The sequence below is a fragment of the Pelodiscus sinensis genome, chromosome 2, assembly GCF_049634645.1.
Source record: "Pelodiscus sinensis isolate JC-2024 chromosome 2, ASM4963464v1, whole genome shotgun sequence".
In the NCBI taxonomy this organism is placed as follows: Eukaryota; Metazoa; Chordata; order Testudines; family Trionychidae; genus Pelodiscus; species Pelodiscus sinensis.
Window position 1 is genome coordinate 144,710,537 of NC_134712.1, and position 13,951 is coordinate 144,724,487.

Here is a 13,951-nt window from a genome sequence, read left to right on the forward strand (position 1 = left end):
TAGGCATACCGCACTTGCAAATGAAGCCCGGGATTTGAATTTCCCGGGCTTCATTTGCATAAGCGGGGAGCCGCCATTTTTAAAACCCCGCTGGTTCGAACCCCGTGCAGCGCGGCTACACGGGGCTTGAACTAGGTAGTTCGGACTAGGATTCCTATTCCGAACTACCGGTACACCTCGTTCCTTGTTCCAAGCCTAGTCAAACTACCTAGTTCGAGCCCCGTGTAGCTGCGCTGCACGGGGTTCGAACCAGCGGGGTTTTAAAAATGGCGGCTCCCCGCTTATGCAAATGAAGCCCGGGAAATTCAAATCCCGGGCTTCATTTGCAAGTGTGGTATGCATACATTACCCCGCTAGTTCGAACTAGCGGGGTAGTGTAGACATACCCCAAGTGTTCTATCCCCTGATGTCCATTCCCAGCCCTGAATAACAAAGGCTCTGTACATCATCCCTGCCCATCCTGACTAAAAGCCATTGATGGACTTATTCTCCATGAATTTTTCAAGTTCTTTTTTGAGCCCTGTTAAAGTCTTGGCCTTCACAACATCCTCTGGCACGGAGTTCCAGAGGATAAATGCGTATTGTGTGAAGAAATACTTCCTTTTGCTTGTTTTAAACCTGCTGCCTATTAATTTGATTGGGTAACCCCTAATTCTTGTGTTATGCGAAGGGATAAATAACTTTTTCTTATTTACTTTTTCCACACTAGTCATGATTTTATAGACCTCTATCATATCTCTCCTTAATCATCTCTTTTGCAAGCTGAAAAGTCCCAGTCTTATTAATCTCTCTTTAAGTGGCAGGTTGTTCCATGCCCCTAATCATTTTTGTTGCCCTTTTCTGAATCTTTTCCAATTTCAATATATTTCTTTTGAGATGAGGCAACTACATTTGCACACAGTATGCAAGATGCAGGCATACCATGGATCTATATGGAGGCAATATGGCAGTTTCTCTTTTATTATGTATCTCTTTCTTAATGATTCCCAACATTCTGTTTGCTTTTTTAACTGTCGCTGAACATTGAGCGGATGTTTTCAGAGAACTATCCATAATGACTCTAAGATCTGTCTTCTAATATGCATTACTTTGTATTTATCAACACTGATTCTCATCTGCCTTTTTGTTGTACACTCACCCAGCATGAGATCTTTTTGAAACTCTTTGCAGTCTGCTCGGGTCTTAACTATCGTGAGTAATTTTGTATCATCTGCAAATTTTGTCACCTCGCTGATTACTCCTTTCTCCAGATCATTTATGAATATGTTCAGTAGGGTTGGTTCCATTATGTACCGCTGGGGGATACCACTAGTTACGTCTCTCCATTGTGAAAACTGACCATTTATTTCCACCGTTTGTTTCCTATCTTTTGACCAGTTATCAGCCTATGAGAGGACCTTCACTCTTAGTCCATGTCAGCTTATTTTGCTTAGCAGCTTTTGGTGAGGGACCTTGTCAAAGGCTTTCTGGAAATCTAAGTACACTATACACATTGGATCCCCTTTTCCATTTGCTTGTTGATCAGCTCAAAGAATTCTAGTAGATTGGTGAATCATGATTTCCCTTTACAAAATTCATGTTGACTCTTCCCCAACAAATTATGTTCATCTATATGTCTGACAGTTCTGTTCTTTACTATAGTTTCAAACAGTTTGCATGGGATTAAAGTTATATTTATCAGCCTATAATTGCAAGGATCACCTCTACAGCCCTTTTTAAAAATTGGTATCACATTAGCCATCCTCCAGTCATTTGGTACAGAGGCTAATTTAAATAATAGGTTACAGACTACCGTTAATAGTTCTGCAATTTCATGTTTGAGTTCCTTCAAAACTCTTGAGTAAATGTCATCTGATCCTGGTGACTTATTACTGTACAGTTTATCAATTTGGTCCAAAACTTAATCACACATCAATTTGGGTCAGTTCTTCAGATTGGTCACCTGAAAATAATGGCTCAGCTTTGGGAATTTCCCTCACATCCTTAGCTTTGAAGACCTATGCAAATAATTAATTTAGTTTCTCCACAAAGGCCAATAATCTTTGAGTGCTTCTTTAGTATCTCAATCATCCAGTGGCTCCAATAGTGGTTTAGCAGGCTTCCTGCTTCTGATGTACTTAAAACCTTGATATCATGTTTTGAGTTTTTGGCTAGCTGTTTTTCAAATACTTTTTTGGCCTTTCTCGTTATAGTTCTACTCTTCAGTTGCCAGAGTTTGTGCTTCTCTCTATTTTACTCGTTAGGATTTAACTTCCACTTTATAAATGAAACCCTTTTGTTTCTGACTGCTTCTTTTACTTTGCTGTTTAGCCACGGTGGCATTTTTTTTGTTCTCTTACTATGTTTGTCAATTTGGGGTATACATTTAAGTTGTATAGCTTCTTTAATAAGTTTCCATGCAGCTTGCAGGGATTTCACTCTTGTTACTATGCCTTTTAATTTCTGTTTAACTTCCTCATTATGGTGTAGTCCTCATTTCTGAAATTGTTGGGCTGCTGAAGTCTTTTTCACACTATAGGGATATTGAATCTAATTATATTATGGTCACTATTACCAAGCTGTCCTGTCCTCTTGGACCAGACTCTATATGCCATATAAGGTTAAATCAAGAATTGTCTCTCCTCTTGTGGATTCTAACACTAACTGCTCCGAGAATCAGTCATTTAAGGTATTGAGAAATTTTATCTCTGCATCTTGTCCTGAGGTGACGTGTACCCAGTCAATATCGGGATAGTTGAAATCCCCCATTATTATTGAGTTTTTTTAATTTTTAAAGCATCTCTAATTTCCCTGAGCATTTTACAGTCACTGTCATCATCCTGGTCAGGTGGTCGGTAATATATCCCAACTGCTACATTCTTATTATTAGATCATAGAATTATTGTCCATAGAGATTCTATGATACAATTTGGTTCATTAAGATTTTTACTCCATTTGAGTCTACACTTTCTTTCACATATATTGCCACTCCCCACCAGCACAACTTGTTCCATCTTTCCAATATATTTTGTACCCTGGTGTTACTGCGTCTCATTGATTATCCTCATTCCATCAAGTTTCTTTGATGTCTATTATATCAATATCCTTATTCAATACAAGGCACTCTGGTTCACCCATCTAATTATTTAGACTGCTAGTGTTATTTTAACTCATGTGTTTTAGCATTTTAACCTCTCTCTCATTAGTGGAAAATAAATATATGAAGTACCTTAAGGGGAAGGACTTCTTTATTAATACTGTAGAAATATGCCATTGCTTGTGTCCATGAACATAGTCCTGCTACATTCCCACAAACTTTTTTAGCAGTCTCCAGATTATAATCTTCCATGTCTAAATAAGGTTGTAGCAGTTCCACAATCTCTTCTGTAATTGAATCCTATTAAATAAAAAATAAATATATATTTGAATTAAATTTCATGAATATGACCAATTAATTCTTAGACAAACATTCATGACATAATCCTTACCAAAATAATAACTTTACAATGACCATAATCATACTTATTTTTAAAACATGACTGCAAAATATTGTTCTTCAAAAAATATATTTTTAAAAGTGATTTACCATTATACATTTCACTTCTCAATTCCTTTCTCCATTTACATGAGTCAGGAAGTGCCCACAGTTCTTCATGATTCCTGCCAGTCCATGGTATGGTTTCACAGCTCTTGGTGTTCCATTGTATTCTCTTCAAACTTCTCCTGACAGAGTCATTCCATCAGATCCTAAGTCTGCCATGTCTTTGATTGTTGCCCTCTTTCTCCCATTCTTTCTTTGCTGGGTTCTCCCATTCTGATCACATGTCCAGCACACATCAAGTATGCACTATCTCTCTATCACTGAGAGTCCCAAGTTCATCTTCCCCCTTGTTTCTTCCACACACACACTATCTACCATAGCTTGTACCCTCACTATATTATTTTCAACTACTCATGTCTTCTTTTCTAAGATCACCAAAAGATCCACCATTTCCAAAAAAATAGAGCAGACAGGAACAACCACATGCAGCCTCCATTTTTCCTTTCAGTTTGTTACTTAATTGAAGGTCCTCTTTTCAGTTCTCCAAATAGCTCTCCAAATGCACTAAGTTGACTTCCCAAACACACACATTCTTTCCTCTGCTTCGGTTTCTCTCCTGAAACCTACCAGTATATATTAAAATCTCTATTATTTAGTATTATTAATCATGTATATCACTGTTGCACCCAGAATATTGTGTTTGGGTTTATATTTCACTCAGTATTGGAATATGGTACGCTATACTGTTTTATTTAATCTAGGTTGTATCAATATAAGATTAAGTTAGTCAGAGTTTTGCGTGGGGTCTGCTCTAGACAGATGATTGAGAATTTATCTACCTATGACTTAAAAAATGTAACACCTGTCTTACAGTGATACATTTATGGTCTTCATTTTCTTTTAGAATTTTTCTCTGTATTCAGTGCTCAGAGTGTGTTGAAAAAAATGTATTAATCTGTCAGATTTCCAGAGTAGGTTTGACGTTGGGAACAGAATACAAATAATTAAAGCAAATTATTAAGGCCTGGTTCAATATGGATGCACAAGGAAGAGGGAAGATTTCAAGGAGCTTTCTTCATGCTTTTCATACTTGTGCAAAAGCTAGCTACAGTCTGACTGGAGAGTGAGCACACTCTTCTTGGCTGTCCCAAAGGTACAGGGAATGATGGGTAAAGCCAGGCTATGACCACACTCACTCTTCACACTTACTAGCAAACCTACCAGTGTGGAGGGATGTGCAGGGTGCACCTTTTTATTCCTGGAATGAGTGGTGGAGTTGCTTCTCCCCACAGTTAGCCAGAATTCCTCCTGCAGCCCCACACTGCACCATGGCCCCCTCTGTACCCTCAAAGAGATATAATCTCAAAAACCCTGTTTGGCAGTAAAAGGATTGCTGATAATACTGATGCTGATCCTACATTTTAATTGTGATTTGTTTCAACTTTCCATTTTATTATTTTACTCCAATTTTTCTCACAAACTATACATAGCATCAAAAGGCAAATCAATAAAAAAATGATGATGATGATGATGATGATTGATGATGGAAGTGGTCATTACTTAAATATTTGAAAAACTTGAAACCAACCTCATAAACAATATACTATGTGCTGGTAAAGCACACATGATTTAGGGATGGCTGTTTTAAGTACTGAAGAAGCATTAAATGTTTCAAACTTTATTTTACGGAAAATGTATTAGTACAGGTTGGACATCCCTGGTGGCACCCGTGGTACTTGAGAGGTCCCAAACGAGGGATTTTGCCGTACCGGGGAGATCAATTCCATCCCCTCTGCTGATGGAGTCCAAGCTCACCTAGTGGCCCCAGCCAGACTCCCCTCCAGGCTCTACACCCCCGTCTGGCTCATCTGCTGGCCAGTCTGGTTCCCATCCTGGCTGCTAGGCTCCCTGCCCCAGGCTGTCAGCCCCAGCAGTCAGGCACCTCATCCCTGGCTGTACTGTGCTGCTGGTCCGGTTCCAACCCTGGCCGCTAGGCAGGCTCTGTGTCTGCATCTGAACTCCACTGCTAGGTCCAGCCCCAGCTGCCAGGCAGGTTCCATGCCCCAGGTCAGGTTCCACTCCTGGCCCTGGCCACCAGGCTCCACACTGCTTGCTCTTTGCCCCCTGGCTGGCTCCGCTGCCAGCCTCAGCACCAAGCTCCCTGCTCCTCTCCTGGCTGGGGCTCTGTGGATCTGCAACAAATGTGGTCCTGCTGATCACAGATACTGCTGGACCAGAAAGTCCCAGACCATCGAGGTTCAACCTCTATGTATATTTTACTGAATCTAAAAATTGCCCTCCTTTTCATAGCACAAAAGTAATTTAGCTTTGTTTTGAAGATAGTTGTCAAAAATGCCTGCCTTGGTCCTGACAGATCTCTAGCTATTGTAAAGGTTACAAAATAGTCATGAAAAGAGATAAGGAAAATTTGCTGAAATGTGGACATTTGAAAAGTATCCAGATTTTATTTCTTCCTATTCCATTTTCGGGCTTAGCAAACTGATATAGGTGGAATAAGAAGCCACCTAAATCTCTAATTAGACACTTAAAGAGTCAGTTAATGATTTTGCTTTTAAGTAGATGCATGTCTCTAAAATCCATCTGGGACCCCAAATGACATTCCTGGCTGTGACAAAACCAGGCAATAATGGAAATCTCTCAGAAAGTAAGAGAGAGATCAAATAGTTCAGATGAGCATTGTAGCCAATTCAAAACTTCAGTAGTTATGAGGTTTCCCCACCACTATATACTGTGACAGGGTCAGACCAGAATGGTACAGGAGAGTGGTAGAAAAAAAAGCATATTAACCCTTGATTAAGTAAGTCTCTGTACCCAGGGTGAACTAACACAGGGTAACCCAGAACCAGAAGAAAGCTTCTGGAATCAAGCAGGCCAACTGAAGCACCTGGAAACAATTGAGAGGTTACGGGACTCAACTGGGTGTGACTAATCAGAGCAGCAGGAGTCAGTTAAGACCAGTTGAGACTAGTTATAGAGAGCTCTTCTGCAGTTAGTTGAGAGCTGAGAGGAGTTTGGAGTAGAGAAGGTGCCCCAGGTCTGAGAGTGAAGAGGTAGGTGCACTAGGTGAGAAGCTGAGGACTGTGGGAAAAGGCAGAGTGTGTGGAGGGGCAGGACAGATTTGTCGGGGTACCAGAGAGACGGTGTGAGGAGGAATCATTTAGGGAACTGGTGGCAAGACTAGGAATAAAGGAAACCCTGTCTGCTGCCACTGCCTTAGGGTCTCTGGGCTGGAACCCAGAGTAGTGGGTGGGCCTGGACAGGGCCAGATTAAGCGGGGGAGGGCTAGCCAGGCAGCTGCCTGGAGCGCCAACCTATGGGGGGCACCTGATTGAAGTGGTAAGGGGTGCTGCATCAGGTGCCCCCCCATAGGTTGCCGCCTGGGGGCGGGGCCGCGCATGCACCAAGTGCCCAGGGGTGGGGCTCCGCATGCACCACGTGCCTGGGGGTGCGGCATCCCGTACACATCAATCAGGTGCCACGCGCCCACTGCCCAGGGGCCCTGGGCCTGGGTTCCCCCACAACCTCCCCACACTACCTCAGAGCATGCCCCTGAAAGGGGAGACTAGGATTATGCAGGGGTTTCACTCTGTAATACAGACGAACCTGTGATGAGAAGGCTCAGTAGGCTGTGACCCTTGCCTCTAGTAAAGGGTAAGGGGCTACGTGGAAGGTCACAGCGAGCCTCCAGGGCAAATGCTATCAGCCAGACATGCAGGACCCATGGGGCATAGTTGGAGCTTTGCCATAATACCCTAACACAGAAATTCAATGTAAAGAAAGAGGAAGGTAGGAAAATCACTTAATCAAAAATAGAAGACGTTTCCAACGTATTTGCCAATGTCCCTTACAACAAGAATTCAGACATTCTCCTAGAAGTTCTTCTGATTCCTTGCAGTAAAGTTAAATGCACTGACAACTACCTCTAGGAACATATATGCTGTGTCTAGACTGCATCCTTTTTCCGTAAAAGGGATGCAAATTAGACATATCGCAATTGCAAATGAAGTGGGGATTTAAATCCCCCCCGCTTCATTAGCATAAATACGGCTGCCACTTTTTTCCGGCTCGGAGCTTTGCCGGAAAAAAACACCAGTCTGGACGTGGATCTTTTGGAAAATAAAGCCTTTTCCGAAAGATCCCTTATCCCTCTTAAAATAAGGGATAAGGGATCTTTCGGGAAAGGCTTTATTTTCCGAAAGATCCGCATCCAGACTGGCCCTTCTTTCCGGCAAAGCTCCGAGCCGGAAAAAAGCGGCAGCCATTTTTATGCTAATGAAGCGGGGGGGATTTAAATCCCCGCTTCATTTGCAATTGCGATATGTCTAATTTGCATCTCTTTTATGGATTAATAAGCAACAAACAGGACAACTCATTGGGCATTTCACTTAAGAGAGGAGTGATTAATCAGACCTTTTTGTCTTGAATCTCATTTTTTTTCTCAATTTTGCGTTTAGTGATTAGAGCTTAGGAAAGATGCCAGTTTAAGAGTCCTGGTAACTAGCTGGTTATGGAGGTGTCAGGAATGAGGGTATGCAGTTGGGCCTTAGATCAACCAGTTAACTGTAGCTTTAACTGACCAGATCACCCGATTGACTGAGTAGCATTGTAAGGACTGCTCTTAAGACCAGCAGCAGACCTCGGAGAGTTGCTCAACGCACTCGCTCACAGTTGTGATCTCTTTTGCATCAGCTGTGTTCATGCCTCACTAACGGACTTGTGTCATTTTTGCTCCTGCTTTGTTCCCACTCTGCCCCAGCTCTGCTCCTGCCTTGTTTCCAGTTGTGTTCCAGTTTGCCTTCTCCTGGTCTCAGCCTTCCTCCTGTTTTCTGACTCTATTTCTGGCCCTCGGCTGGGCTTCTGGTTCTTGGCTCTGGTTTCCAGGAGGAGTAACAGGTAATTCGAACTAAGGACTTAGTTTGAATTACTGTTTAACTGCCACGTGTAGCCACGGGCAGTTAGTCCAGATTAGTGGCATTTAAAAATGGCGACCGGATGGGAACATGCAAATAAATCCCGGGATATTTAAATCCCGGGCTTCATTTGCAAGTTCAAATGCCTACATTAGCCTCCCTAGTTCAAACCAGAGGGCTAGTGTAGACATACCCTTAGAGACTAACAAAATATATAAATAGTATCATGAGCTTTCTTGGGCACAACCCACTTCTTTAGATGACAAATATGGAGCAAGAGGCACAGAGGTTGAATTATAAAGCAGAGTAAAGGGGGGAAGGAGAAAGGAAAAAAAAAACCCTGTCAATTAAAGTGTCCTCGCTAAATGAGGCTAATAGAGTGGGCAGTAAATGCCCAATACTTAATTTTTTATGTCATTTGAGTGTTGAATTTAATGGCCCATCCAATTTTTATCTTTGTTCAGGCTGTGCGAGATAATATCAAATTTGCATATGAAGGCTAGTTCTGCAAATTCTCTCACTAGTTGATTCCTGAAATTGTTTTGTAAGAAGATAGTCACTTTTAGATCCATTAGTGAGTGCCCAGGCAAGTTAAAATGTTCCCCAACAGGTTTCTGTGTGTTACCATTTTGAATATCTGATTTGTGTCCATTAATCCTTTGTCGCAAAGACTATTCAGCTTGGCCAATATGCATGGTAAGAGGAGCATTGTATATATCACATTAGTGGATGTGCAGTTGTATGAGATGGTTAAAATCTTTTCAGGTCCACTAAGTGTGCACTTGTGTCAGGATCCTGGTTCCCGGCAAGTAGATTCTGTGATTCCCACAGCTTCTGGCTTGGCTCCTCTGTATGTGGGTCTTCCCAACTCCTTGACACTGTCCTTTCTGCAGACAATCATCCCACCTGGCATTTCATTTCTGTCCAACAGCACCTCAGGATAGGTGAAGGGTGAGTCCTCAGAATCCAGATCAGATCCTTGTAAAAAAGGGCAGATTTTCTGCCAAGATCCAGAGTAGTTGTGATTATCTTATATTGGACTTTCAGGCTTTTATTTTTTACTGTTATTGACTGCTTCTCTGGTTTATATTGAACTCAAAGTCATTCCGACATCTAGCTGTACATTTGCATGTTTTTTCTCACATGCTGCTTCTAGATTTCCTCCTCACACCACAGTCAAGATCCAAATGTTGGCCTCTGCCCAACTGGGAACGTGCATATTTGAACATTGCTGTGAAATGAGAAGAAGCTGTTGCAGATCTGTTGTTAGCAGAAGTTGTCTGCTCTCAAAATAGCTCACACAGCAGACCTCCATTGTGTACGCAGAGATAGTTCCATAAGGAAGTGGCTTCCAGCTAAGCTGACCTCTGTGCAGTAGAAGGCAGAAAATGAAGAACAGGCATCTGAGCAGTGACTGGTGCACTGCAACACAAGTGGAAGGACTACGTGAACAATTTGTGCTAGAACACCAGAAATCCCTATCCACATTGGCACAAACATGGTTCAAAGTGAAAGAGTTACGAGTAAATCAGTTCTTATACTTGCAGAATGGTCCAAGGAACACACACAGACCATTTGGCACACTTTTGTTGTAGATGTGAAGCACTGCACAAGTTTTTTTAGGATGACCAAATAGTTCTTAGAATGGTACATTTTTCTAACATAGACGAGACCTTACATATATGTACGCAAACAACCCTGTGACATCAGAGGTATGGTCGGATGTTGTGACCTGTTCCAAAAACATACTTTAGATCCAGCAATCCTCACTCAAATTTCAATCTGTTCTTTTTTAGGCAAAGTCCCATTGAAGAATAGGAGTTTGCTTACATGAGAACTGAATCAAACCAGAGTAAGGTCTTCAGAATTTGACCAACTGCTTGGGACATTTGCATCTAACAACACAACCCTTTTGCTTGGCTCCTGAGCCATCCAATTCTTTTCTGCAGAAAGGACTACAAAAATAATGGGTAGAAAAAGAAAGGAGTTTACTTACAACACTGAATGTAAATTATGTACAAATATAGAAAGCTATGAACTATAAAAAGGCCAAAACAGTTTTAATAAGGTCAATGTTTTGAACTACAACTACTATGAATTATACATAATATAAACACAGAGAGCAGACTCGTGTGGATCTATAGGAGTTGTTATGAGGAATAATGATGTAATTTATTGGTTACCTTCTGGAAAGAAAGCAGCATGCTAAGAAATCCTGAATTATTCATTAGCTTCAGAGCTTCAGTCCATGATGGCTTTACACATGTTCGTTCTGGGTCAGCTGTCACAGAATCAATTTTTCTTTGGAACAGAAGTAGCACACAATCCATGATCCGCATTATCAAGTGAGGGGGTTTTCCCAATTTGCGAACAGTAGCTATGTCAGCTGGTTTAATAGTCTGAAAAATTAAAGAAAATGACTGTCTAATTTAAGCATCCACCCTTTGCAAACTGAAGTGCATGAGAATTAATGAAGTCCTCTCTCAGGAACCAACGTCTCTTCAAATGCAACATAATCAAATTAAAATTCAAAATGTAGTGTATGTTTTTAGCCTTTTCCATCTAAACATAAAGGACAAGATTGTGGCTAAGCCAGCATCTATGACAAAGAGTGGAGATGATAATGAAGTGCTGTACACTGGCGGCACCTCCCAGCAGCACTGTGTTTGAGGAATACATGACTGACTTATTTCAAAGTTGCATACATAGCGTGAGTACCGCAGCTGCAGTTTTGCAGGCAGTTCTAGTACACCTGGTTCTCCAATAGTTTTAGCTTCCAACATGCGGAAATTAAGGTAAAACGTCCTTTCTGCAAGGGGAGGAGCCAAAGTGTAGGACTTGCAGCCAAAATCCCTATTCTCTTCAGTTCATTCTCCTGTCTGCAGCAGTGGTTTACTGGAGTCTTATAACCCCCCGGATTAGTGAATCTTGCCATATTTCAGGTCCATTCAGCAAAATGAAATATTCCAATTCAGGATTAACTGACCTGAAACTAAAAGGTTTGGTTCTCTAGATGGAAAATCAAATATTTTTTTATAAAACCTAAATTTTCAAAATTTTGATTTTGCAGAAACTGCATTTTTCATCAACCAATTATTCCGGTGGAAAGTTTCCAACCAGCTCTAGTCCTGAGTTACTTTTACAGTCTGTGTCTCCATCTGTACAGGCTGAGTGTGGGTGGGTCCTGTGATGAGTTGTATTTGAACCTGAGCTGGTGAGTCACAAGAGGCAATTGCCTTTGGGCCTTATGATAGGCACATGCCAATCACCCAAGTTCCAGCCAAACCACAAGCAAGGGCCCCAGGTAGGGATTTAGGTTCTTAATGGAAGCAGAAACTCCAGTCTGCTCAATGTTGCTAGCTAGCTGGGAAAATTCCCAACTTCCTGGTAGTTCTGACAGACTCCCCGCACCTCAGTCTGCTCCTGCTCCTGCTCCTGTTCCTGTTCCTGTTCCTGTTCCTGTTCCTGTTCCTGTTCCTGTTCCTGCTCCAGTCTGAGCCTGCTCCTTGGCTATCTGACACTCTCCCTACCATGCAAAGGAAAATAGACTGCTTTATCCATGGACCATGGGCCAAGCATCAATCTTACACAAAACAGGAATACATTTTGGGGAATATGAAAGGAAACATGGCTCCCCAAGGGACTTGAACAGAGCGCAGGCACGGAGAATAGCACTGAGCTTTGCACTTGAGGTGAGAATAGACTATTGGCTACTCTAGATCACACCCACCATTTACATCTACCTGCTTTAACTAGACCCAAGCCAGAGAATCAATGCACACTGTACATTTTTGCACATGATGTCCCTTTGGGGCTACCTGCTTCCCTTTTTGAGTTTATACCTCAGTGCATAGAGCCAGCCAGCATAACTGTCACTGCAAAACTGGAGGAGAATGACTACAGAAGTGTGGAATAGGTGTGACCCAGCAGTCTACACATAGTGCAGTGTATTGAAAAATCAGCCAAAGTGTGCTGAGGGAACGCCTACAAAAGCAGCATCTGCTATACAGTACACTCTGGGGAAGCCTATCTCTACTGCTGCCAGGGGAAGAGGCGTTGTCCACCGTTACTCCTCTGCTCCCTGTCCCAGTCTGTAGGGTTTCTCTACAGGCAATAGCAATCCCGTGCCAGAGACCTCTGCTGTCTGCCATGTGGAAGAACACACATTGTAACTGGCCACTGCGTAGGAGTGCAAGTTGAGGAAACAGCCTTTTACATCTCACCCCGGGGGTCCGGTGCTGAGCTAGGTTCAATCTAACCCAGAGGATAGAATGTGATCGTGTTTAGTGTAAGGTGTCTGGCTTATTCAGCGGCAGTCTCCAATCAATCTCTCTCACTCACAAGCGATATGGTGACTGGAGTCTGTTAGTTCATGCATTTGCAGTATTCTGACTTGCCTTGCTGAAGATGGACAAACATAATTAAATGCTATAGGTGTCATCACACTCATTCTCTGCATGCATTTCTATTGTACCAATTCAATTTTGACCTGCAGTGCTGCCTCCGCTTCCTCCAGAGCAGGCCTTGCAGCTTCCAGCTTCTGCTCAGCTGCTGCTTTATCAATGGCAATTTCATCCACAATGGCTTGTGCTTTGTCTTTCACCTTCTGGACCTGCATTTTCACCGTTTCAGCAGCCTGGGCTTTCAGAGTCACTTCCAGTAAAACGCCATCAGCTTTTTTGGAAGCAACAGCCAAGTCTCTCTCTTTTACTGCCAGTTCTTTGGACAGCTGGTTTACTGAAAACTCAGCTTCCATGAGCTTCGCAAGACCTGTTCAAATCAAATTACAATAACGGTGCATTTATGCATCAGGAAAAAGTGAGGGTTAAGCCTAAATGTTCACACTTCAGTGGCGACAATCACTCATCCAAACCCATATTTAGGAACGTGAGTAAGTGCCCTGAAGACTGATCTCATTTATTTTACACCTGTTTCACACCTGCATAACTTCATTTATTTCCCTACAGATACTCTCTGATTTTCAGTGGAATAGGGGACATCAGGATCATACTCTGGAGCATTTGCTCAGATATCTAAATATGGGTTTAGATTATTAATTTTAGGTATTTATTTTATTTGAACTGGTTTTTAATTCCATGAAGCTCTCAGACCCCATTATAGAATGGCACTCTTCCAAGATAACAGACATTTCTTTCAATATTAACACAGAAACATGAAGAGAGACTTTCAAAAACCATTAAAATTTAGTAGCGTGATGTGCACTCATAAACGTCATAAGATCTGACAGGCACCTTATAAATCCATTTGAAACATGGAAAAGAGGAACTCATTGGATTGCTCCTAAGCTCCAGAGAACAGGGTAAAGTAGAGGGGCCTGTAGTCTCGGGGAACTCAGGAGACCCAGGGGATCATGTTGAGTTCCTAAGAGCAGCATTACATGGGAATGTGGAAGGAGGTAGGGGTAGGTGGAGACAGACAGTGTGGCCCTGAGCTCTGAACTGGCTCATTTAACAAACAATGAGAGGAACAAACAAACAAA

At 42.1% G+C, this 13,951-nt stretch overlaps 1 protein-coding gene across 1 annotated transcript in view; it reads right to left on the minus strand.

Moving 5' to 3' along the window:
* The window catches only part of LOC102447295 (dynein axonemal heavy chain 5-like), a 296,662-nt gene that overhangs the window by 108,801 nt on the left and 173,910 nt on the right, over positions 1-13,951 (minus strand). Inside the window, exons 58-60 of the mRNA XM_014581788.3 lie at positions 12,941-13,221; positions 10,635-10,850; positions 3,209-3,376 (exon numbers count right to left, since the gene is read on the minus strand). Of these exons, the coding sequence (XP_014437274.2) occupies positions 3,209-3,376; positions 10,635-10,850; positions 12,941-13,221 (665 nt within the window). The remainder of the gene's footprint in view (positions 1-3,208; positions 3,377-10,634; positions 10,851-12,940; positions 13,222-13,951) is intronic.